The following is a 27,121-nucleotide window of genomic DNA, read 5'->3' on the forward strand; positions in this document are numbered from 1 at the left end:
ACACCAGTGGTTTCCTGCGTGTGAAGCGAAATTTGACAAGTGGTAGTGAGAATCTAGAAAATGGGACAAATTATTGCACTCTTTTTGGCCGCTCTCACCTCTGATGTTCACAGGAATACCGCGTCTACCCATAGATCTCAATTAAAACTGTGAATCTTTCCTACCTCTGAAGGTCAAGCTTTGATGTTGCTGAAAAATCTGGGTTCTGTGAACCCTCAGGATTTCCTCAAAAATCCCAGTGAGCAAGGCTCATCCTGATCATTTTCCTTCACGTGATTTATGACACTACTTCCTCTAATGCCATTTCCCCCCTTTGCTTGGGATTTGAACAGCTAGCCTAAGCAGTGGTTAGGGAAAGCTCCATGTCCAGGAGCAAAGATGTCATCCATACGCTCAAGTACTGGGTTTGGGTTTGACACTGAAATCCAGCCTAGCCGACACCAGCACCGCGAGTGCTGCGGCACGCAGGACCTCCACCAGGGCTGAGGTCTCTGACTACCTGAAGGCAAATGTAGGGTAAAGCCCGCCGCCCCGGTAAGGTCAGCCTTCACGGGGCAACTAAGCGCGGTCTAACTGCACACGTTCCGGGTACGCCAGGCAGGGGCCCACCACGGATCACCTCCCAGGAGGGGCCGAGGCACCACCGGGTCGCCCTCCCCACCGGCGCCGGGGCGCACACCGGCAACATCCCGGCCGCCAGCCCCCTCAGGACGACGGGGACGCGCGGCTGGCCCAAGGCCGGCGGAAGGGCGGCACGGGAGCGCCGCCGCTCCCCGCCCCCGGCACTGCGGCGCGTGGCCGCGGCTCCGGCACTGTAGGGGGCGCTGCGCGGCCTGGCGCAGGGCTGGGTGCGCCGCTCCCGGCGGCGGCGGCGCAGTTCCCGTTCCTGTCGGGGTCGGTGTTGCTGTTCCTCTCGGGCCGGGCCGTTCCTCGTCCTTCCTGTCCCCCCTCCACCCCTGGCTCGCAGTGTCGGCGCCGGTGGCAGGGAGGGCGGGAGCGCGGGGCGCGGCGAGGGAGCGCGGCGCCAGCGCGGCGCCGCCGCATGCGTCGCTGATGGAGCCGGGCTCGGGGCTGCCGCAGCGTAGGGTGGGGGGCGGCGGGCTAGACCTCGGGGCGGGCTCGCCGGCTCTCTCTGGGGGGCAGTCCCGCCGCAGGAAGCAGCCGCCGCGGCCGGCCGACTTCAAGCTGCAGGTGATCATCATCGGGTCGCGGGGGGTGGGCAAGACCAGCCTCATGGAGCGCTTCACCGACGACACCTTCTGCGAGGCCTGCAAGTCCACTGTGGGTAAGGGAGCCCGCCGGCCGTGCTCGTCCCGTCCCGGGGGAGGGGGGTGTCCTCCCCTTGTGCCCAGCCTGCCGCAGGACCCGGCCGGGGAACGCGGGACTCTGTGTGGTTGCCGCCTTCCCTGGCCCCTCGCCCGCCTTTCCCCTAGCTTGGCCCCCTCCCCGCATGCCGGCCTGAGGGTGTGCCCTCTGGGCCTCCCAGGCATCGTCCCCTTCAGGGTGCGTGGTGGTGGTCCCTGTCCCACTTCCGCACGGGCGGAGTGAGGTTTGCTCAAGCCGGGTGGGTTCCTCCAACTTCCACAGTGGAAAACTCATGGGCAGTGTGGGGCGGGAGCCCTTGGTGCCGAGCTTCCCATCTTTTGATGGGGAGATCGTGGACGGCCTAGTTACATCATTGCAAGTTTTGAGAAGGTGTTGGGTTTCAGCCTTGCTAATGACAAAGAGCACAGGTTAAAAAAAACCAGTAAACTAGGGATGGTTGGTAAAATGGGTTTTTTTGTCTTATGTGTTGCATATAGGGAAACAGGAGTATTTCGGGAGTTGAAAGATTGCACGGTGTGCATTCAGTGTAGTCAGTGGGACTTCAAACAGTCTTTCAGACCATAGCCTGATTAACTTCAGTTTGATGTTATGACTTCATCAAGAGCTCCCCCGCCCCCCATGATGTTAGATCTTAGGAAGTTATGTTTCGTTTCTTGAAGAGTAGTACCTCTTGAGCATGCTGCGTGTTTCACTCTTCACGTAGCTAACTGGAGAGCAGCCTCCTAGTTCTGTAGTACACTGTCTTATTTATGGTTTAGTCATCTCTCTGAGTCTTGGGGGTAATTTAAGGCCTGCTGCCTTTTAATATACACAAAAGGGTAAAATAAGGAAAACAAGCAAGTTAGTCTGCATTGTTATTGGAGTCCTGTCCTTGGAGTTGAACTCCTAGTGTTGCAGCAAAGTGCTTGTTAACTCTGTGTCATTGGATAGTGTGTATGCTTAGGTTAATTGTTGCTTGGAATGTGAGGAAACTTATGGCATCTGATGAAAAGTGATTGTATTGCCTTTTAGATGCCAAATTATTACTTTCCAAAATTGTCTTCTAGTGACAAAACAATATACAGTTACTTTTACTTTAGTTTTAATGTGTATTTTGTCAGTTATTTCACTCTTTTCTAGGTCCTCCAAAAATCAAAACCTGGTAGTGCAGATTAGCGTGGTTATTGTCAATATATCTTTGTTTTGAAGCTGGTAACTTTGTAGAAGTTAGACAATGGTAATGTATCAGAAGCATTAATCCTCAAGTGATATGTTGCAATTAAGAAATACTGATTACTTCTGTAGATGGACAGACTTCATTGAAGATACAGTACAGCTGAGGAAGTAGAACTAATAGTGAAATGTGTTATTTATGAATTCTACAGGTTGTATGTTGTTTTGAATTCACATGCATCTTCTTTGGATTGACCAGCATTAAGGGTTCCTTCAAGGTTGGGCTGCTGTCTGGAGCTAGGGTTAGTTTCCTGATGCAAATCTTGAGAAGTGAGAGTAGGTGCTCTAGACCCCTGTTCAGACTTCCAGGCTGGTGCCTTGGAAGCAAAACTGATTCACTAGAGAACTCAGACAGTGATTGAAGCAGAGAAGATTCCTTATTTTAGAAAAGAAACAGGAAATAAACGTGGTATGCTGCTAGACAGAAGATTACATAATGTTTGATGTGCAAAGTGTGCCAACATAAAGCACCATAAGGAAACAGCTTGTACCAAAATACATCTAGAAAGACCTGCACTAACGGCATTCTTTCAAGGTCCTCTGACTAAACTTGAGAGCTGTTGAGATTCCCCCAGATCTTTTGACTGCCAAGTGGAAGAGCTTTTCACAGCTTGCACTCTACTTTTTTGAACTACAGAGTAAAAAAAGTAACCTCTGCTAATAACATTTCATGTAAATTGAAAATAACCCATACTCCAAAATGACCTGAGGTCAGACTTTGATACACAGTTGAAATCATAAAGCCCTTTCTTTGCCACCACTTGCTGCCCTGGTTTTCAAGAGTTACCAGTGGAGAACATATTTTGAAATACTGTTGAAAACCTTGTGGCTGGCTGATCTGATTCCAGGAGAAGTTTTGTAAACCGAGTATATGTCAACATTAAATTTGAAAGGGGATGTAACCAAGCAAACAACTAAAATTTGTTGTATCTGCCTTATATTAGTGAAGCTGTATTTTAAATACCATGCTAGAATACATATTTACTCCCTTAACCTTTACCATGGCTTCTACGTTTTCTGATTTAATTCTAAACCCATGGAAGTATAGGCCAAACAGAACAACTTTCAACGCTTTACCTTTTGTATGAAAGTGTACAGGCTACCTGAAGGTCTTCTCAGACAGTGGAAAAATGCACATGTCCAAAATCTTTGGCCATCTCCTGCCCCTAAGTGCTGTTTAGGATAATAACGCTGTGTCTCTGAAAACTGGAGTGTATCTGCTGAAAAGGGGAGGTATAGATTCAATTAAGAAAGGTACAATATTTTAATGCTAATTTAAGAAGACTACACTGCCAGATTGGTAAATTCTGTAATAAAAACACATCAACATGTCTTCAGTCTTGTCTCAAATACTGAAGTTCTTTGAAAGTGTTCAAAAATAGCTTGGCAGATTTCAGCACATTATTCCTAACGGCACACAATGTGCTGTTGATCTAAAATTCTTTTGATGTATTTATTTTGGGCATTAAGTTAGTTGCATAGAATATTGTGTCTACTTAGTCTGCTATTTACATAGTACTGTGAATACTCAATATGCTCAAATGTTTACTGATTTTAGCATGTGCTTGACAGAGAAATAATGTTGCTGTTTCCAATTTTATGTGGGATTTGAATGTTTGTTCTTACTACTAGGTTATAACTATTTTTATTACTTGTTTGGGTGAAGAAATTGTTTTTAGATATGTTTCTCTGTATCTTCAGTGATGTAAAATTACTCTCTTCTTGCCAGTGTTAAATCCAGAGGAGTTACAGTAACTTCTTTTCTATAATGGATTAACACTTGTCAATGGGTAATATTGGCATCAAATTATCTTTGTCAACGAACAAAATACACATCTTTTTTTTCTAAATACAATTTGTTCTCTGTTTATGGTTTGTTATCTTACTCCCATGCACCTGCATTATTCATACAGGAGCAAAACCCAAAACTGTCACTTGGAGGTTTTTCAGACTTGACAATTAAAAATAGGAATGCCAAATTTGGCATGAGAAAGGATGATCTTTCCAAAAGTAGTGGATAAATACTCACTGCCTCATTTGTGAAAAGATTCAAAGATGGGAAGTGAAGGAAGAATACTTGCCTTTGCTTCTTCCCACTCCTTGCCCTGCCCCAAGTAGTTATTATTCTGAAAGAATTTCATCTTAATTCAGATTTCCATAGTGGTGATGTTATAATTTATATATGTATATATATATATATTTTTAATGGTGCTATTTCACCCTCTTTTTCATCAGAGTCCCTTTATTTAGCAGTCAAATTTCTCTGTTCTCTTCCCAGCATCTGTCCAAGTCTCACAGTTGTCTGTCCTACCTGCATATACCAAATCTTAGCTCATTCCCAATCTCTCTCCTCTGGTTTTCTTCCATGACAGATCAAAAAATTCCTGTACTCAGCAGTATTTCCTGTCTACCTAATTTTGCTGCAGGCAACACCCTTCTCTCTGGGTTTTAATCTCTGACCCTGAGGCCCCACACTGGCTCACCTCTCAGATGGCTGGCTCTCCCACTCAAATCAAGTTGAGCTCCCTTGGCTTTTCTTTTACATGCTGGCTTAGTGTGTGAAGTTTCCGAGGCCTAGTCTTATCCTTCAGCTCTTTTCCACCAAGTCTGAAAGCATCCCAGGATAGAGGCCTTGTCCTTGGTAAGGTCAGAGCTATTCACAGGAAACTACAGTCAGACCTGTAAACACTGAAGGTTTCTTTAGTCCTGGTTTACAAGCAAAATCACAGGTGGAGCTACTCATCTAAATTTGTAGTGGAAAGATTTGTTGTGGATCAGGATGGAAATGTGGCAACCTGTGACCTGTTTTGGACTAATAGTAGCTTATGGGATCCAGATCAGTGGCATGTAAATGTACTGCAGTGTAAGATTCCTTTGACTCACAGAAATACTCTTTGACCTTGTTTCACCTTACTTTGATGTTAGTGTGAGATGGCATGTAAGTTGGAAACTCATTAGATTTACAGCACTCCATAGCTTTTTCTTCCAAGAAGTCTTCTCTATCAGTTCTTTTTAAAATACCCATGTCCATGCAAAATGCCTAACGTCCATCAAATAAACAATATCAGTGGTGAAAACTTTAGGTTTATATTTTATCAGAGTAATCTTAAGGAAGGCAGCTTCTAGTTTTAATCCATGCACACATATATATGTTATACATGTATACAAACATATATATGCATACATATATTTGGGGGTTCTGACACAATTCAAACCCTTTCCTCATTCTCCTTATCCTTAAAGAATGTGGACTAGCAACATAAATGTTAAGTTCCATTCCCAAAGGCTTGTCATATAACATAATTATATTCACTTAAATGTATCAGCCTATTCATTTAAAAAGTATTAATTAGTCGTTTTTCAGAACTGCCCTAGAAGTTGCTCATCAGTTTTTCAGTTACCTACTTAGTGTTTATTCTCACAAGCACTATAAATGTGGCATGTGGTTTTGAAAAATAGTTTTCTGTAAATAATAATTAAAATTATTTTAAAAACAAATTTAGTAATCTCATGTAATCTGAGATTAAGAACAATCTATATAAAGTTTTCCAGAAAACATCCCTTATCAACTAGAACAACATTTATCTTTTTGCTGTGCTTGTATGTGTGTGTACTCTTTGTGATAAGTATAATCTGTTTTAATTTTTCTTTAAAGTTTGTTTTTCCCCTTCCATAAGATGGCACTGAAAACTTAGTTGGGGTGGGGAAGGGGAAGGTAAGATAGAAATAGGTGTCTCTTGCTTTACCACCTCATGACAAAATAGCAGAAGGATGTTCTTGCTTTCCACACAGAATCAGCTGTGAACTCAGACTGATACATTTTTGCTGTTGTACAAACAAAGGAAGAAAATTCTGGTCAGTGATAAGTATTTCTCTGAGAATCAGTCATTCTTATCTTTGCATGTCCAGGGTGTTAATACATATATTTTCTTATATATTGGATTTTTGGCTAGAGAGAAATAGTGTAAATAAACAAGTATCTCATTAATGGTGCTGCAACTGCTTGACAAACTGCAAATAAAAGAGAGCAGGAGGTTGGAAACTCTCATAGAAAACAATTTTGACTTGCACAAAACCTTTAGATAATTAGAGAGTACCTATGAACTTGTCTTGTTTGTTTTAAGTTCTGTAACCATGAGTTTAGGAAATGAAACTTGCAGTAGAAGCCTGTGTTGCCTGGAAGCTGTATTTTACCTTTAGGAGCAGTGTAGCCACTTGTGATTGACACAAGAGACTACACCAGCCTAAAGCACCAGGCAAGTCATGGTTTGCCTTATGTGTCAGCTAAGCATTTTACAGCATTTGGTGTAGTCAGCAATTGTTTTCTATGCATAATGAATCCTCATAACGTAACAAAGCTATATTCTAAAATAGAAATACGTACTAGGTAGGTGACACAAATTACCAGGGTTCAAGAACTCAGTTTTGGGGAGGTATGAGGGTTTTAATTAACAAAAGCTTGCAAAGAAAAGCCAGTATGAAATTGAATTTGTTTTCTTCATTTGTAAATCAGATGTTAACTTCAGCTGATAGAAATGTGCTGGTACTGGGTTATATCAACACTACAGAACTGTCAGAACACCTTCTAGATGCCTAGTTAGTACATGTATGAGAATGTACAAATAAAGCAACAGGCAAAATGAAGAGGCCACTTGAATGGTGTTGAATATAGAGTTTAGTTTGCAAGGAGAGTGGAATGCAGCTGTCAAACTCAGTCTCTGCTGTGAACAGCTGAGCACGTCAGTAGCAAAGGAAAGAAAGTACAGTCAGGTCGTATGAGTCTTGGTTATGGACTTTCTGCTGGGAGCTTAAATGTTCATTTAATTAAAATAGTGCATGCACTATGCAAAATAATTATAGTTTACCTATACTAAAAAATTGAAGAGACGGGATTTTTAGAGTGCTTTTCATCACAAACATGCTGAAATCTTTGTAAACTATCTTCACTAGGCTGTCCTTAAACAGGATTAGTATTTCCAGTTAAGATTGCAACTGTTTAACAGCATATAGCAACACCTTTATAACTTATTTCTTCCAATATGTCAAGGATTGGAAAACTTAATACCCAAACCAAAACACTAAATTCAGTCTTACTTTGAAATATATTCCACCTTTTTAAAATCTAGATAGTGCTGCTCATTAATGTAGGGTTTTTTCATATGCAGTTTTCTGTTCAGGTCAGGTAGTGGTAGACCAGTGGCTCACTATGTTTTCCTGTCTGTAATCAGAAGTTTTGAAATTAAGTCTTGTTTGGAAGACACAGAGTCTTATTCCTTACAAGTTCCCTTTCCACCTCATTCTGTTTATCAAAATTTTGGTGTGCACTTTGAACTTTGTGCCATAAATAGTGCCAAAAGCCTACGTTTTGTGAAAGGTTGAATTTACTGTCCACAAGAATGTAAACAAGTTGTAACTTTCTCCATTCTCATGGAGTTTGGAAGTACTAAAGATCTGGAATGTTTAAAGGATGTATGATGGACATTCAAAAATCACCTTAGTGTTCCAAAACCTCATTAAAATTACACCTTCAACATTTAGTCATGACATATACATTAATAAATTATTTTTTCCCTGTTGTTGGTTTATCTGTTCCACTCTGGGCTGTAGCCCAGTTGCCAGTTGAGATACGGGTACACTTTTATTTTAGGCAAGCAGTTCTCGAATGTCTGCATGTCAGTCATTCTAGAATTACATGCTGAAGCTTTATGGACAATTAACTTTACCTGCCTCTAAAATAATATCCAAACTGGCTCATATCTGACTAATAATGCTTGCAAATCTTTAATTTATAACATGCAGTTTGAAAGAGGTGTTTGTGGTTTAGTGTATGTTAAAATTAACTGCATGTCCTACAGCTTAAGTTAAAATAAGATACAGTGTGTTTGGGTTTGTTTTTTTCTCCAAACAGTTTTTATAATCTTTCCCCTCTCCTGCCTACCCCCCCATGTACTTTTTGTTGTTGTTGGCTTCCCCCATCTCAAGAAAGACGGTACAAATCAGTATCGAAGCTACTGAGCATCTTCTCATTGACTTCAATAGTTTCTGGATAGGTCTAAGTGTTGTATTGTATTTAGTTAAGGTCTAATGAAGCTGGTTCGTAGCTCAAGAAGCATGTGACCTCACTCATTAGTTGTAGCAGAAGTTAAGAAAATTTATCTATATGATGCTGTCAGATGTCCAAATTAAATAAACTGTTGCGGTCTTTGAATTATATGTTTGTTCTAATGGTTAATTAATGAACAACCTCTGATTGTTTAAACTGATTGTGTTTCTTTAAATATGGTCTAATTATTTTTCACTGATCGAATTGCTTTGATGCAAATCACTAATAGGCCTATGCAAATTTAGTCTGTTGGAATTGATTTTAGTTGGAGGGGTTTTTTTGTGCTCCATTTGCATCTGTTTTCCCAGTTCTTCCTTTAATTTTATTATCAGGAAATCTTGGCCTCAGAAAGGTCACTGTGTGCATTAAGGAAAACAGCTTCCACTTCCTTTTTCTGGCACTGAGTGGGGAGGGGAGAGAAAAAGTATTGAAAACATAAATATAAAATACATTTTAAGAAGTTTTTTCACTATTTGTTTTATTCCTAAACAAATATTTTTGGCTTTAAAGACAGAGGCTAGACCCAGTTGTGTATGTTTCAGTTTGTGCTTTCATAGATAGCTTTTATTTCCTGTTTGGGGCAAGAAAATAATATGCTATAATCTTTTCTGGGCTAGACTCCATTTTTATTGGATTTCAGTCTCAAGTTTGGAATGGTCTGAAGTTTGGTTCAGTGACAAGATAAATCACCCTCACTGACTTACCCTTATCTAGAGCTTCATTAGTGCACTTCTATTTTGAGTGTCTGTTTTCTTTCCTTTAAGGCTGTTTATTTTTGAAAGGAGTGCAGACAGTTTGCTTAACAGTGTGCTTAACAGACTTGAAAAAAAAAACCCTTGTCTATTCTACTAGCCCTTTATTTTCCCTGGGGAAAAAAAATAAAAAAGCATAGTTTCAATTGAGCGCTTGTCGTAATAGATGTTCTCATTTGCATGAAGCATATTTTTAATCTAAAGTTCATGTGCTATGAACAGTGTGCTTTGTATAAAAATTTGAAAATCCTCACCTAATAATCTTACCTTACACACACCATGTAAGTGTTAATATACTCAATGCCTTATTTGACATGTACCTAGCCTGCAGGGAAAGGGAAGTAACTCATTTGTAGTTCCTAGTGGTAGGGCAAGCTGAAGACCTATACTTTGAAACACTTCACAGGTACAAAATCAGAAACCCAAACTAGGGGCTGAGATCTGTATTTTTGTGCCTTTTTCATTACTTCTTAAATGTGTATGGGTTGTCTGTTTGGATTGCTAGTTGAAAAAAAACAACAAACAAAAAACCCAAGCCTTTTCCAGAGTAAAATGGGGGTCAAATTGACATCCAAAATGCACAACTTTAAATCATACAAAGAGAGGTGATGATCTGGATTTACTAATAGTGCGAGTATAATGATTTTAGAACAGCTGAATACATTGATTGCCTGTGGTCCATACAAGTCTGATACGTGGATAGGAGGCTGAATTTGTAATTGCAGGGGAGATTCTGATAAGCCTTTTCATTTCCCTCACATCACTGTGACCTGACAAAGGGCACACTTCAGTATGATCATAAGCACATGCACTTGTTGGCTCCACTGACATGGGTACAGTTGGTTATTCATTAACAATAAATTATCCAGAAGGCATATAAAATGCGAACTAGGTAGCATGCAAACCAGCAATAGTTTGATGGTGTTGTAGCAGCTGAAGAGAGCCTTCTAAAATCCTTTATTTTTATAAGACATGCTGTTCACATTTAATGCAGTTGTCAACAGTAATTATTGATTCCTCTGTTTTGTTGAACTATATATAAGCTCATGCCCTCAGTTCTATTTACATAATTAAGGACACAAGATGCTTAAATGGCTTGTGTTAGCTGGTGTTGACAACCTTTCAGGCGATACCCACCATAACTGGAGGTGCACAGTGGGAAACTTGTTGGTGTAGCTGTGCTAGTACAATGTTATACCAGTCCTGTCTGTCAGTGCACGTGTCTTAGCACACCACTGTTCATGCAGCTATATAGCTTCAAGTAGCCTTTGGTGGGACTGAACACAGAACAAATGCACAATTTTATTAAACTTGGGTATTAGTTGTGTTTTGGGATCTGGCTTACAGGAGTAGTAGCTGTGCAAGGACTACAACTATCATTACAAACAGCATGAAACCTGAAAAAATTCTGACAGTTTTCCTCTACTCAACATGTCTTAGAATAAGGTTTAACAAGACTGAGAAACATGTATCTTGCTTAGAGCAACTGTAAATTAGGAGTTTGTTGAAGGAAGGATTTTAAAGAATTTATCAAGTATTGCTGGCATCAATACTGTATTGATTGAAGTAAACCCCAAACACCATTTCCTAAGAGCAGACTTAATATCTCCTTTATGCTGTGCCAAATGGAGATACTTAAAAGAATTGTTTTCAGTTATTTTGCTGAAAAATTGGAGTTTTCAGGAGTTAGTCCAAATCTTCTATTCTACAACTGCAAGTACAAACAATGAAAAGGTGCAGTTGTATAACTCTGAATGTCATGTGTGACTAGTATTTGTTATCTGTAATAATGGAAAGTGTTAGTTTTCTGACTGACTTTCAGAGAATATTGTTTTTCATCTTGTTTTTAATAGCTGGAGTAATTTTATGGATAGAGAAACTTTTCGTTGAGGTATTTTCACTGACATTAATCAAGCTAAATAATTTGTTTCCTTGAACTTTTTCTTAAGATGATACTCGAAATTGAAGTGGAAAACAAATTACTGTGTTGCTGTTTTAATTAAATTACTAATTTGTACGTAAACTCGAAGCACTACCTTTGGAAGGTCTATGGTGAAGCATGGTAATGAAACCTGACAGGCTTAGGAATTTGTTTCTTCATGTGCAAAAGGAAAGGTGCCAGATTTTTTTCTTTCAGTATTGGCATACATAAAGCTTTTGGTATTGTGTTGATGCTTGCAGAGCATTCCTTATTATGAAAAGCAGTTGAGCAACCTTTGTTTAGTTCTGGCAAGCTATCTGACTTAAGTGTTAAATAATTCAAACAGTTCTGTAGAAGAGTCTGCTTTTCCAAAACTGTTACTGGTTTGCCCTGTTTGTTGCAAAATTTAACAGGGGAAATGTTTCATGGTCTGACTTTAAGATGATTAATAGAAAGATCTGCCTTTGAAGTAAGTACACTGTTAACGTATTTTAAAATCATCTCTTTGATATGTAGGCTGTTTTCTACTCCATATGTTGTGTCTGCTAGTCCCAGGAAGTCCCAAGTTGAAAATGTATTATAACAGGTGAATTTTCTCTCTATAGTTCATTATTTATTTTTCCTTTTAAAAAATGCAACAAAGCCTTTTTGTTCATTGGTTCACATAAACAACTTCTACAGAAATAAAAATATTTTTTGTGAAGTTAGTGAAACTTGCATGAAATTTCTTTGAGGGTTTTTATGGCCCAATTTTGGATTGGAGACGGTTTGGACTCCTTTTTGCTGTGTGACAGTGGGGCTTTTTCTTTAAACAGCAGAGCTATATTCTCTCTCTGCTTAGATCAAGCTCCTCTACCAGTATAATTTTTAGCCTAAGACAAGTATACCCACCTGTATACCCACCTTCTTTCTGCTTGTGTTTCTGTGGGAGAGAAGAGCAAGATTATTTTTTTGTTTTACCCTAACTTCTCAGGTGAAAAGCATATTGTATACTGTGTTGTATATGAGTTAATGGCAGGATTGAGAATTGGAGTTGAGACGCATGGGCGGATAATTCAAACTTCCTTGAGAAATGAGAGATTTGAAGCAATTTTAGTGAATACCTATTATATCCTTAGCAAGTAAAGTTCCTGTCTTTGCTGTAGACAAAGCTATGACAATTAAGACGATTGTATTTCATAGTCTGAATGTATTTATGTAGAGAAGACTTTTAACAGTAGAAATGGTTGTGTGTCTCTTTATAAAAAAAGACAGCTCTCATTAATAGAATTCTTGTAATTACTGCTTTTCTTATTTCCCGTATTTTGGATAGTACAGCATAGCTGGATTATTTCACTCTCTTCTGCTGTTACACTAATGCAGATGGTGGTTTTTCAGAAGTGTAGAAACTGTTTCTTAACATGAGGATTAATAAATGCCCTGAAATGATAATCATCCTATTTTTCTATTTTTTTTTTCAATTTGCATGTGAATACTTGAAAATTGCCATTAAAATTGTAAGCCATAGTACAAATCAGTTTAACTCTTCAGCTGCTGTACTGGCTAAGAACTTTACTAGGGTTTGAATGGGATACATTTTAGTAAATGAAGTATAAGCATCGTATGTTCTGAATAGTTCTCCTAGAATTGGTGAATAAGTGTGCTAGATGCTAATGGAGAAGGAGGACAAATGTTATGGTGGTAACAAATACTTTTATCACAATGTGATGGGCAAATGCAAGCTGTTCAAAGGGATTTTTGTTAAGGAGAATAAAGATCAGTGATCTTTCCATTTATTTAGTCTAGCTGAATAGTGGCAACCTGTTTTGCAAGATAAAAATAGAATTGACTGTATCCTTTATATTTCAATCAGTAAAGCGTATCTAGTTTTTTAAAACTTATTCCATTTTATTGTCTCATATCAACAACTTTACAGGCATAACTGTCTTTAAAACATTTTGAAATATATGCTAAGTCAACAATGTGTAGCCGGATGTAAAATACCCCCTTTTTTTTTCCCCCATACCTAAATTATTAGAATTTTTTAAAACTTTGCATAAGGCCAAGGTCAGTCCTTTTTTTCAAAGTTACAATGCAGTCTTGATTCTAACAACATCAGCAGGGGCACTCAGTTTTTACCAAGGGCTGACATTGGGAAAATGTGTAGTTACAGAAAAAAAAAAATCTTTCCTCTTCACTTTGATCCCAATGCTGTACAATTGTACGTGAAGTAGTGAAAGTGTTTCACACTATGCTTCTGCACTTTTGTGTTTTAAGTGTACTAGTCTGTACCATTTTCTCTTGTTTTTTTCTTTCCCCCTATTTTATTTATCACTGTTACAAGAGATGATGTTCAGAAAGAACTGAAGCAAAACTCGTCATACACATATGTACAAAAGTCAACTGGTTCACAACCTACAAATGCTGTGATACTGTAGGACATTTATAACCTGAAATATTCTTGTAGTTGAGATGGTAATCTTTTGTGTTTAGGTATTGTTTGATCATAGTATGTCTGACTTGTTGATTGCCAGCCTAGGATTGTTTTGGGTTTGTTTTTTTTTTTTTTAATAGAAGAAAAATTTTTCTGCCTAACAAGGTCTTCATGGTTTTATATTTAGCATGCATTCAGAGTAGGGTTGGAGTTTTGAGATGATGGATAAAAGTACCATACAGGTATAAAAGAAATTATAAAAGTCAAATACCCTTTCTAAATCTAAGCAATTTGCTGATATGTATTTGCAGGAATTAAGAATGACAGTGCTGACAAACTTCATAAACCAGCCGCTATTCCAGCACTTTCTACTAAATTGCTTTACAGAAGCTAAGCATCCAGCTTGGAAACCAGATGTGTATTGTTCCTTTTAACAGAGAGCAAAACTGATGTGGAGGGATTGGTTCACTCCACAGCTCCAGGGCATCTGTGCCAGTTGGAGGGAGAGCAGGCTTGTACTTTAGAGTCAAGGTAAATAGGGAGGAAACAGACATACCCTGCCTGTTGTTTTACTGTTCCCTTGGGTTTACCTGCTGCTGGAAGTGTTGCACAAAGTGAAAGGTTTATGGTGTGATGCTGCCAAATTGGAAGGCTCACAGACTATATCTTGGTTATCAAATCCCCATGATGTTCCTAATGTGACCCATAGTGGTGCAAACCCTTACTGTTATAAGTTGATATTAAAATTATTTAAAAAAAAAACAACACTCATTAGTTTTGCTTCTTATTCCTCCTTTTCTGTTTACTGTATTTTATTTATAGGTGTTGATTTTAAAATCAAAACAGTAGAGCTAAGAGGAAAGAAAATTAGATTACAAATCTGGTAAGTAAAACAAATGTGCAACCAGCAGTATGTTTTTTTTTGTTCTAGCATGAATTAATATGCTTGTCTAATACTATTAACTGTAATAAGCTGGTTTAGCTCTTACCCTGTTCCTCCTCTGCCATTCCCATAAGACTTAAGCAAAACCAAGTAGTTCTTAGAATTTTATGAGGGGAAAGGGGAAGAAGGGGAGGTAAAGAGGTCTCAGGCTCCTTTTCCAAAAAGAATTACGTAATCTATGTAAGAAACAAAATTAGGAGCTCTACAAACAACAAAAGGTGACTGTTAAATAGACACTATTTAAAAGTACACTTTGCTGCTGCTGTTGTATTTTATTTTTTTTTATTTTCTGGACTGTTTAAAACTGACTTTAATTGTAACAACAATTCTAAAACAACTGTCCAGTGTTTTCTAAACTGTTTTTCTAAAACTTGGTATAGGTAGTGCTGTCTCTTTGGAACCATAGTAAAGAACTTTAAAGTGAAGGGCATTCCAGACTAAGTAAATTATATCCACTCAAAACAACACTGAGAAGTAAAATGATCCCATACAAATAAGACTACACCTTAACTGATACCAGTGTCCTATGACAGAATACTCAAAGTCTGAGCTAAGTTTTCCTTTGTGGAGTAGTTTACATGTTTTCTGATAATGATTCTCCATGTCAATGATAAATACAGTTTTTATAGTTCAGAAATTATTGAGCTTAACAGCTCCTTTGTCATGCAAAGTAATACAATACATAAACATTTTTATGAGAGAATAAACCAGCTGTTCTATACATTAAACTTACATACTGCTGTGTAGAAGCTTAGCTTTGGTTTATTAACAGTGTGTGATGCATAATTGGCATTGTAGTTAAAGTCGCTAACAGTTCATAGCGGGGAGGAAGCTCTAAATATACTCACTGTTACACTTTTGGGATATTCTGGTGGTTTCTCATTAATTACATGGATGCAGTAAATTCAGCTTACTAACTCCTCTTGGCAGGTCACCATCAACTCTGTCACACCATGTGTCTGTCTTGCTTCCCTCTGAGTTAACTGCTGCTTCATCTTTGGTATCATCAGTCACCTAATACTTGAATGTTAGTGGCATGTCTTCATCCATCATCTGTCCCTGTTTGGAAACCTGTGACCACAAGGCTGGCAGTTGAGCCAGCAATTGTTAGCCAGGGTCTGCTGAAGCTAACAGAGGTAACAAAAAAATTCTGATACAGAGATGCTACTGTATGCCTGATATGAATTCTTGCTATGAAATGTGCTAAGCTTATCAAACAATTTCTTCATGTTGAATAAATACTTTATAGGGGTGATCTCTTGTTGGGAAAGATATGTTTAAGCCATTATTTTCCACATATTGAGAATATGCTAGTAGGATATAGAAAACTTAAAACTAAAAATTGATAGGATGCTAAAATATGACCATTACTCCTGTGTGAAGCCCTGCTAAAATGGAGAAAATTGAATATAAAAAGGTAGTATTTTAGAATATGATTAAATCCCTTAATATAACATGTTTAGTAGTATACAAATTGGTCTTGTCTCCTGTATCCCTTTGCTGATGGAATACTGTGCACTAAGGATCACAGAGGCGTCTGCTTTCACCTGTAGCTTACCTATTCCTGTCTGGTCCCTGAGTTTCAGTCAGGAAACATTATGAGAGGAGCATAATCCTGCTCGTTAGAGAATTAAACGATAGAGCAGCACTGAGAGCACAGAGTGGTGTCCATATTTTCTATGCCACGTGGAATAGTAGTAGTGCGCCTTGGGCTGCCAGAAGTCGTAAATAGAGTAAATTTGCTTTCACATTGCAGTTCTTGGCTGAAACAACCTCATGTATTCTGTAAGAAATTTGCATGCATGCAGCTCAGGCTGTGGGTTAAAGTAATGACAACTATTGGATAGCTGAAGTGTCCAAGTGAGTAAGAGCATCTGTGAATCAGTCATTGTTTTTCCAAAGCTTGTTAGACCAAATAATAGGAACCCCCTCTTTCATGCTTTGAAGAATAGGTGTGCTGGCAGTTGCTATGCAGGACAGTAGTGTGTCTGACTGTGCCCCCTTACCTGGGTCTTTTGGGCACTTGGCTGACAGAAGCAGCTGTCACTTCTGGCTTCCCTTATGAAAGGATGTGGTTGCTGGAAGCTGTGGTTCCCTACCACTACACCCAGTTCCATGCTGCGAAGCCAAAGGGGCTCTCTGGTACCTCTGCAGGTTAAATGCCAAGGAAGCCAGTGGCCAGGCAAGGCAAGAGTTTTGATTTCCTTCTGAAGGTTGTTTAAATTGGTTCCTTCTCATAAAAATTTCACATTCTGACAGCTTGGCATTTTCTAATGGACAGTTACTGTCTTGGAAAATCTTTAGGTTGAGGAGTAGTTTGAGGAAAAGATCAGCTATCCTGGAATAAAACAGAATGTAGTTCCTTCTGTTCAGGTCCTCTGAAATAAATAATTTCATATAAGAAAAAGATCTTAACTGTAATTGTGTTTTGTGGGAGGAAGAAAGCTCAGCTTGACAACTAAAATCAATCTCTAAAATAACTAAAATGTTTAAAAAAATACTCCATGTAGGGTCCATAAAAACACAGAGAATGTGGAAGTGTTAAATTTTTATCTGTGTTTTAAAAATTTCCTTTCTATTGCCACTTCACACTACCAGTCATAAAAAACTGATTTATCTTCAGAGCCAGACAGTTTTGAGTCTGTCCTTGTGGTCGTTTTGTTCGTTCCAGTTTTGAGTCTGTCCATGTGTTCGTTTAGAAAGAACATTTATGTAAAGTAAAAAGTATCCAGACCTATTTTAATTAAGATAAACTGTATTTGTATTGTACTTTATGCAGTCTGAAATAGTGTGAGTATGACATGTCAACACTTGAAATGGTCTTTGTGTGTTTTCTCTATTTGCTTTTGTTTGGTGTAATGTTTGTATTTTTGGAGTGGTGTCTAGTTTCTGTTTTGGAAGCAGAAAAACAGTCATGCTGTGGGATTTTATTGTGGCAGATGATAGGTAGTCAAGGAGTCATACACTGCTTCTGATTATAATTTAGAAATACTGGTGTTTTTCCATTAGAACAATTTATTAAAAAAAAAAAAACCACAAAACTTTTACTATTAAAAAGGAGTAGTCTATTGTCCAGGTTGGTTTTGGTTTTGTTTTTTGTTTTTAGTGACGACAGAAGCATTGATCAAGTTGTAGTATTTTATTATTTGGACTTCTTGAGTTTGATCACTTGGAGTATTGTGTGCAGTTCTGGTGTCCTCAACATAAAAAGGACATGGAACTGTTAGAACAAGTCCAGAGGAGGGCCACGAGGATGATCAGGGGACTGGAGCACCTCCCATATGAAGACAGGTTGAGAAAGTTGGGGCTATTCAGCCTGGAGAAGACTGCATGGAGACCTCATAGCAGCCTTCCAGTATCTGAAGGGGGCCTACAGGGTTGCTGGGGAAGGACTGTTCATTAGGGACTGTAGTGATAGGACAAGGGGTAATGGGTTGAAACTTAAAACAGCAGAGGTTTAAATTGGATATAAGGAAGAAATTCTTTACTGTTAAGGTGGTGAGGCACTGGAATGGGTTGCCCAGGGAGGCAGTGAATGCTCCATCCCTGGCAGTGTTCAGGACCAGGTTGGATGAAGCATTGGGTGATATGGTTTAGTGTGAGGTGTCCCTGCCCGTGGCAGGGAGGTTGGAACTAGATGATCTTGAGGTCCTTTCCAACCCTAACTATTCTATGATTCTATGAATTTAATTGAACTGTCTTATTCTGTTATGTTGATTTTGACCAGAGCAAGTAAAGAACTAGTAGCCCTTAGTATCACTTATGAAATTAATGAAGTTGCATACTGTTAGCCCAGTTAAATAGTGCTCAACACTTTTTCCAGCATTCAACTAGTGCTTCAGTAGCTGTTCTTATTAAAATAGTCCAGTGGCAGGAGTGTAATACGTTGATGAAAATGATGTAACCAACTTAGTTGCTCCAGCACTGCACATGGAAAGAAGGCATTTTAAGTCAGATATGCTTTTAATAATAGCTCTGCATTAGGGTTTGTAATTTTTCCCTCAATATTAGAAGAATTTAGTGCACATTTTCATGAAAAAAAAAAAGATAGGAACTGCTCAGATGAGATTTGCCACATGAAGGATCAACTTGATACTCAAGCAAAAGCTTACTTAGGTAGTTGGGGGTTGCATTCTAAAATTATTGCAGAAATAGTTTTCCAATTTTCACTTTACTATTTGAAGACTAGTACAATGTTATATAATGTTAGAGACCACAAATTCATCTTAGTTTGAAAGGGTTCATTCTTGCAGTCAGAAAGGGTTATCATTCTTGCAGTCACAAACCTGTTGACTGGTTTCATTTAAACTTGCTGCATCAGTAGAGGCATTGGTTGCATGAAGTGTGGGGAAATCAATGACTTAAGGCCAAGAAAGTCAGCCATAATACACTGTAATTAGCCAGGCTATCTGTCCATGGGTGTTTTAAACTGGCCACAGTATGTGGTGTGTCTGAAATAGTCAGCAAGCCAGCCTACAAGTTTCGTGTGATATTTGTGTGAACAGCCTACACAAGGGGAATGCAGTACCTGGGGGTACAGCAGCTGAGAAGAGCAACAGCCTGGGAATACTATAAACTTAAAGAGCCTGAGGGTGTTGTGGGGTGAGAAGAGGCTGATAGTACCAGGTAGACTTGGTGATACAGCACTCAGCGGCATTGGGAAACGTGAAGTTGAAGACAGCTGTAGTGGAAGAGAGTAATGTTACATGATTGGCTCTATTGCTTACCCCTAGGCTTATCCAGTGATGATGACTGTCTTCAGGGAGGGTAGTTGAACACTGGTGTGTTTGTTTCCTCTTTTTTTTTCTAATATATTAACTGAGTGATCTGGTAGTCTCTCAGAGCTGGAGTTGCTGTAAGTCCTTAGCCTGGTGACTCTGAAATAGCCCTTTTAGTTCTGTGTTCTGGTAGGGGCACAGAGAAAACAGGGAAGATTGGTCAGGAGGGGGGGAGGAAGGGAAGGAACATTTTTCTTCTCCCATCATTCTGGCCAAAGCTGGGATTGATGCATTCTTCCACATGAGATATGCCCTTCCACCTGCCATCTAGTTATGTCTTTGCAGAATGATGGAACTAAAAGGATCTCATCCTTAATACAGTTGATCAGTATGATGGATTAGCAAGGCATGGCAGTGGCTGCTCTGCAAGGTCTTTATTCTGAGTAGTATGTTCATAAGTACTAAAGCAATGTTATCCATATGTGGAAAATCAACGGTTCATACTAGAATTTTTAAATATTTAATGGAATGAACATCCAAAGCACCTTTCAAAAATGAAATCTGACCATAGCGAAGAAGTGATGGAAGAGCGAGTAGAGTTACTAGCTCTGAGCAATACTTACATATGTAATTTCAGCTGCCAGAACTTACATTGCTTTAATAAAAATGCCTCATTAGTGATAAGAAAGCAACCAATTCACCATCTAAAGTTGGTCTGACCTTACAGAAACAGGCTGCCTGTTTTCACCTTCTGTAGAGTCCCAAAAATTTGTATGAATGTAACTCAGAAGTTCTGAGTAGAGAATGGGATTTGAATAAAATAAAAATGAATGTGATATATTCTCTTCTGCCCCTTGCTGCAATGCCATTGGCTTGCAGTGAAGTGTTAGTGTTTTTCCCCAGACTATGAAGCAGAGGTTTCAAATCTATTTCTTATCAACACTGCTTTACTTTGTGAAATTGCTAGCAAAAATTTGTTGCTATCAAGTACACTTGTGGCAATTTCAGAAGAAAATATTCCACTTACAAACCTGCTTAACTGAAATTCTTAAACACATTTTGAAGATCGAGATAGGCTTGTGGTACTCTATTCTACTGCTTGTTGAGCATAAACTTTAAGAGAATTCTTCAGGATAATCAGTGTGGCATGTTGTGAACATTACTTTTTTTTTGGTAACAAGTGTTTCAGGTCTCCATTGTTAATCTCATTCCCAAATTCATCCTCCTCCTCCTTTTGTCTAAAATGTGACTGCTAAAGAGAGTTCCTTTTGAGTGCCAACACACGTGAACTTTTTTCCGCACCCGCTCTTAATTTTGGTCCATCTTTTGGCGTGCTCCAACAGTGAAATTTCAAATTTATCTATTGACCCTGGAGTCTGAATTCAAACAGCAAATGCTTGATCTCTTTGGGGCACCATATAACTTACTTTCCAGTTGTGATACCAGTCACATTTTAAGACTTAGGATTATGCACCAGCTACTTTTTTTAGTATACTAAACTGCCAAAAGTCTTCCATAAGTAGGCTTGATGATATTAAAAGCAGTTCACTGGTTTTCATGGTTCAGTAAAATATAGCCCTTCTGTCTCATCTACGTTGGAACATAATCTGTAGCTAGTTCAGACAACCTGGTGTCATTGCTGGAAAATAGCCTCTAAAGTAAATACCCTTGTCCAAAACGCCTACAGTGATAAAAATGAGAATGGAAATGTTATTTGAACACCTGCATTAGTAGATGCATGCATGAAAGCCAGGCATCTACTTTCAAAAACCATATGACATAGTGGTTGCTCACCCTTTTCATTCAGCTTTGCCAGTAGCATTAGTTTTGGAACCATGGTTGAATTGCTGTGGTTGATCCAGAAAGGCTCTGAAAGCTCAAATCATAGTGATCAGTGCATTGCTCGTTTTATAGCTGGGTGTCTGGCTGTGTTTGATAAGCATGTATCCATTTATTTTTTTCTTTTTTTTTCCCCAGAGCTATTAAAACAACAAAAAAACCCAAACAAACATAAAGACCTCACAAACAAACCCCAACAACACAAAAGGGGCTCCATTCTCAGACACATGTAGAACTGTTTGGTGGCCTTTCTTGGCAAAGTTAGTATGGGATAAGTAGTCTGGATACAAAACTTTCTATGATTGAAAGTGCTGCTCCATTAATTTTTTTCCCTGAAATTCCCACATATAGAGGGAAAACTTGGAAATAGAGTGTCTAATGAGTGTGGGGACGTTTTTATTAAAATGTAAACAAAGTTATTCTGTACTTTGCAAATTGGTGAAATATTTGTGCCAATGTTTGCTGCTGCTTCTTAGGGACACAGCAGGTCAGGAGAGATTCAACAGCATTACCTCAGCTTATTACAGAAGTGCCAAGGGAATTATTTTGGTGTATGATATCACCAAGAAGGAAACATTTGACGATTTGCCAAAATGGATGAAAATGATTGATAAGGTAGGCCTTAAGTATTTTCTTTTTATGTAGTTTTTGTAAGAAGCCATTTTTTCCTCAAAAGTACTCTATAAGACTTGTAACAGCATTGATACAGGATTGTTAAACTAACGCTGACTAATTTTCAGTGGATTCTTTTAGCCAGGAGTTAACATTAATGCACTGATTTTGCAAAATGGTTGTCCATTCCCACTTCTTTGAACTAGAATTGTTCCAATTGTCTTAGTGGAAATATGTAACATTACTCATTTACCTGTTCACTGGGGGCGAGTTTTGTTTCCTGTCTGTGAAATAAGGTCATTCTGTTCATTCTTAGATAAACTAGAACAGCTAGTTCTAAATTCTTGTTTTAAAAATGGAATTTAAAAATTGAAGTTGAAGATTTTTGAAATACCTTTTGGAAAGAACGCTTGCATATAAACTGTATAGGTGTGGTTCCTTATTTAGTAGGGAAATTGCCCTTTTTCATATTGTGTTTACATTACACAATCTTTACATTTCTAGATTTAGTTCATTAAAAATGTTCTAATTGCAGTATGCTTCAGAAGATGCAGAGCTTCTGTTAGTTGGCAATAAACTGGACTGTGAAGTTGATCGAGAGATTACTCGACAGCAGGGAGAAAAGGTAAGAACAGGTCTAACCAAATTCTTAGTTATTATTAGAAGCAAAACTGCTGTGGGGTTGTTGCTGATCATCCATAGCTAGCCTTGTTCAGACTTATATATTGAGAAGCATATTGAGAGTGCTGGCATTCTGTCAAAATCCATATGGTATTTACTTCTATGGAATGTGCAGATATATGTGTTGATACTGGAACAGCATGTCTTTGATCTAAAGAAAGAGTAAACTACAAGTTGGTTTGCACTACACAGTAGTTCAGGGGATACTCCTTTTTGGGCTCTGAAAGATTATATAGTGGAAACTTGACTCACAAATGCTCAGCACATCTTTGTGAGCCTTCTTCCAAACATGCTTTTCAGTAGTACCTTAGGACAGGCAGCAGTCCTGCTTGATTACTTAGCTCACCTTTTCATGTTTCTTTTGTTCTCTTCCAACTCCCAAAGTGGTAAGGAACTTGACAAAAGGATACATCTTAGTGTGACCATCATAGCACCATCTTCATCAGGACACAATCAGTATGGACATCCTCAAAACGTTTTCCTTCAGCTACCTGTTATCTGTTGGAGTCAAGGCTAATTCTTACATCTGTACTTCTCTTTTTTGAATTTTAATAGTAAGGTTGAGATTAACTCTTGTGAGAAGTTCCTACTTTTTGGCAATCTGCAACAATCCATGTTAACTGAAGACATGAGTTTCTCAGACTTAAGTCTGGAAAAATGCAGCACACTTTTCAAGTAAACAGACTTAAAGTGAAAATTATATGTGGCAATATTTGCTGTACCTCGGAGATTCAGAATTATTAATTGAATTAGACTTTAGTTGCAGATTTAAGGAAGGTTATGGGTTTTGTTTTCCTTGAAGGTTTAATGAGGAGTGCTTGTTTTGCTGTTTTGTTGCTATTTGTGCATATCTTCATGTAGTTGTTTTCTTTTCCATCAGTTTGCACAGCAAATAACTGGGATGCGGTTCTGTGAAGCAAGTGCCAAGGATAATTTTAATGTGGATGAAATATTTCTAAAACTTGTTGATGACATTCTGAAAAAGGTAAAATATATAGAGGTGGTAGCACCTCTGACCACAAAAATGGTCAGTGTTTAAATAGTGACTGCTGATACTTGTTGGGAGGACATAGAGGGCAAGTGCACAGTCAGGTGAAATTTTTGGTTAATACATAGTGAGCATGATGTAGTTCACAGACTCTGCTGAACACTTCTGTTAATAAATACTGCTTTCAAATTTGGTAAACATCTCCTATTTGCTATACTTCCTCTTTGCTACAACTTCCATATATATCAGCAGCTGACTGTATGTTTGCCTGCTTTCATTTGTAGGCAGTTCTGTTGTGATTTGTTGTAATTAGTTTAGGAAGTGGCTTTATTTTCACCAATGTCTTGTAACTTTTTTTCTGAAAGAAATTATTAACTAAACTTACTAGAATGTAGTTCACTCATACAAACCAAAAGATCCTTCAATTAAGGCTTTGGCTGACAATGAACTCTTGAAACGAGTTCTTTGTGCCGAGTTCTTTGCAGATGACTGTTTACAGGTGATTTTTCTTTTCTTTAAGATGCCACTGGATGTTATAAGAAATGAGTTGTCCAACAGTATCCTGTCCCTGCAACCAGAGCCAGAAATCCCACCAGAACTGCCTCCTCCAAGGCCACATGTCCGTTGCTGTTGACTTGTTACTCCATACAGTGTGAAAAATAGGAGCAGGAGGGTAAAGAAAGTATCTGTACTACTCTGCACTACAATCATTCGGCAGTTTCTCGTTGCACTTTGTTATTCAAGTCAGAGCTACACACTAACTTGTAAATATGCAAATATGTGATCCTATATAGGATTCAGCTATAACATTTAATTATTACCCCTCTCCCTCACAATGATGTTTCATTCATTGCCCCAGTGTTATAAATACTGTACAGTTGGTGGGGGGTTTACCACACTTCTGGTTGAGGAGGAGGAGAAATTAAATCTATACCTATTCTTGACATAAATGTTGTAATAGTTCTTTGTTATTATAAACAGGCAGGCAGAAGCTCTTCTGGTATGAAGATAAGTATATGGTGCTTTGCTAACTATTTTAAAGACAAATTTTTTAAAAACAGAGGACTTTATGTACAAAGCTTCCATAATCAGCATTATGTTTCCTTTTTAATGTAGTGAAAACACTTTTGGCTGTAGCATCCTCTGCTGACTGGATTTATTGAAAAGCTAAGTTTAATTTTTTTGGCAGTCTTTTATTTATTTTGTTTTATGCTGCACCCTTTCTTTGTGTACCAAGACATCACATCTGGTGCAGATCTAAGATTGCACTCTGAGATAGCATATATAATTTTCTGCGTAAGCATAAACTTGGTTGCAAGAATCATTAAGTTTCGATAAGAGAATGGAGATATATTCAAGTTTTAAAAGAAGGTATAAAAAGCAATGCTGCTGTCCTAGACAAATTCTTAAAAAAAAAAAAAAAGAAAAAAAAAGATACATTTTCCTGTGGTAAGGAATATATATGTGTATTTGTCTGGACATCTGTAGGGTTGGGGGGAAGGGACTCTAAGGTAAACTTATTTTCTTTCCTAATGATGGAAATTATTCCCATCAAGCAAATACTGTGTTAGGTTTTGGTCTGATAATGAATTTGTGAATTATATCTTTGGTATATCTTTTATTAAAATGCACTGTTTAGTTTAGCTGTGGTAAATCAATAGTTACATATTTGAATAACTTGGTGTGTCCTGAATGTTGTGGTATTGAAAAACATTGTGGTCTTTCTAAACTAATGAAGTGCAAATAAAATTTTGTATTTATGAATGACAGTGGAACTGCACCTGTTATTAGAATGGCAAGTATCAAATGATGGGTAAAAGGTAGAATCTGGACTATGGAACAACACTTGTGTTAATTTTGTTAGGATTTGATTTTCAGTTTGACAGTTCCTTTAGGTGTAGTTAGAAAAGCAGCAGATGTTAGTTGTTCACCTTGATCACTGCTCTGTTGGGAGAGCAGCTGATGACCTAGCCCAGCTGATACCTTCAAACAGCATGTGACTGCTTGTCATGCTATCTTAGCGGGTGGTCACCAAACTATTAATTACATTGGCAACACAAGTATGAACCAGTCTTTTTCACACTACAGCTTCTCTGCTTCTCATTCTCTGGTGCCAGAACCCAGTTTGTCACTTTTGCCACTCTTCTAGCCAGAACACTGGAATTGACCAGGAAAGTATACCACTGACTTAAACAGCTTCTCTCTGTTTTCTAGAAGGAAAAAAGACACAGCAAACTGTTAACATTTTAATAAATAAATAAGAGATGAGCCTTTATTTCACCGAGTAAGCTCTGACATTCTGAATACAATACCATGCAGGTCCTTAGCACACCTGGATTTCAACAGGCAAAGTAAAGAAGTGTGGTTGATATTTGTGCTTATGTCTTCTGCCACCTTGTGCCTAAATGGTTTGCTTTTTTACATAGTAAACTTCCTGTTTACTATCATATTGATAAGATGAAATCAATTTCTAAAGTGCTTACAGGATTTCTGATGGTACTGTGGGCAGTAGCAAGGAGGGGAAAATTATGGAAATGAGTTTTAATTTGACAACTATTTTATTTTAGCCAATTTGTCTTTATTTGTACTTAGAAACTTGTGATTTTTTTTTCCTGCAGTTTTGGATTTAATAAAAATTAAGAAATTTGACTTAGATAAACTTTCTTTTTGTAATTCTGTGCTGTTTGTATATAGGTAGATTGGGATTCCAGTCTCTTGTACCAAAAATTAAAAATTATTGCATTTGAGAAAGACGTATTTATGTAAGTGTGTTTGATTATTCATTAGAAATTATAAAACATTCAGGAAACCTGTTTGCTTTGCATCCATTGTACTATGAGACCAACGAGGGTTTTCTCTCCTAATTTTATCTCTGCAACTTTTATATCAGTCAAAAAAAGTTCATTTATGTCCTTGTTTTACCTAGTATGCCTTTGCAGTGTGCCATGGAAAGATGGGTTGGGAAAAGGGTTATTCTTGTTGCTCTGTTGCCTCATCTGGAAGTTCAGCAGCCATTGTTGACATCTAATGATAAACCGTTTGAATGGTCTGCACAACCACTGAGAGGTCACAGGATGAAGGGGAGATGACCATTAGCTGCAGCATTAAGTCTGTTTTAACTTACATTAGCAGATGGCTGTTCTTTGGGAGTCCTGGTTAAGGGTAACCCATTCCCAGTCTTCAGGGGGTGTGTGGGGATTGTTTTCTTTTAATACCAAGCCCAGTCTGCTTTATCACCAAACTCATCAGATGCTGCCAAGTTCCTCTAGTCCCTGGCGGTTTCTTCATGCTGACAGAAATACACAGTAGTGTCTTTCAATAAGCAAACATGGCAAGCAGAAATCACAGGAGTGTCAGAAATTAGGTAGTAACATCTCCAAAGTAGTGGTGGTTTCTTGACTTTCATGAATTAATGGTAGGCAGGTCATGGTCATTGAGCAGTAGTTTGCCACTGATTTCAGCGTGGTTAGGTTTTAAAATACTGAATTCCTGCAGTTGCACAATTTCATCTGGTTTGCACAGTTTCACGATCTAGTTAGCAGTGTGTCTTGTACCAAAACCAAAGGTTATGTCTATCAGAAGACTCATACAGTATTTGATTGTGTCCATAAAG

At 38.4% G+C, this 27,121-nt stretch overlaps 1 protein-coding gene across 1 annotated transcript; it reads left to right on the forward strand.

Annotated features, from left to right (window-relative positions):
- Positions 1-869: 869 nt before the first annotated feature.
- RAB12 (RAB12, member RAS oncogene family) lies at positions 870-26,260 on the forward strand. The gene is made up of 6 exons (XM_005153482.4): positions 870-1,285; positions 14,550-14,610; positions 21,704-21,842; positions 22,375-22,464; positions 23,401-23,505; positions 24,029-26,260. Exons 1-6 carry the CDS (start codon positions 1,054-1,056, stop codon positions 24,140-24,142), a joined length of 741 nt encoding a protein of 246 aa, XP_005153539.1. The 5' UTR covers positions 870-1,053; the 3' UTR covers positions 24,143-26,260.
- The last annotated feature ends 861 nt before the right edge of the window (positions 26,261-27,121 follow it).

This window comes from Melopsittacus undulatus, chromosome 1 (assembly GCF_012275295.1).
Source record: "Melopsittacus undulatus isolate bMelUnd1 chromosome 1, bMelUnd1.mat.Z, whole genome shotgun sequence".
NCBI classification, from domain to species: Eukaryota; Metazoa; Chordata; class Aves; order Psittaciformes; family Psittaculidae; genus Melopsittacus; species Melopsittacus undulatus.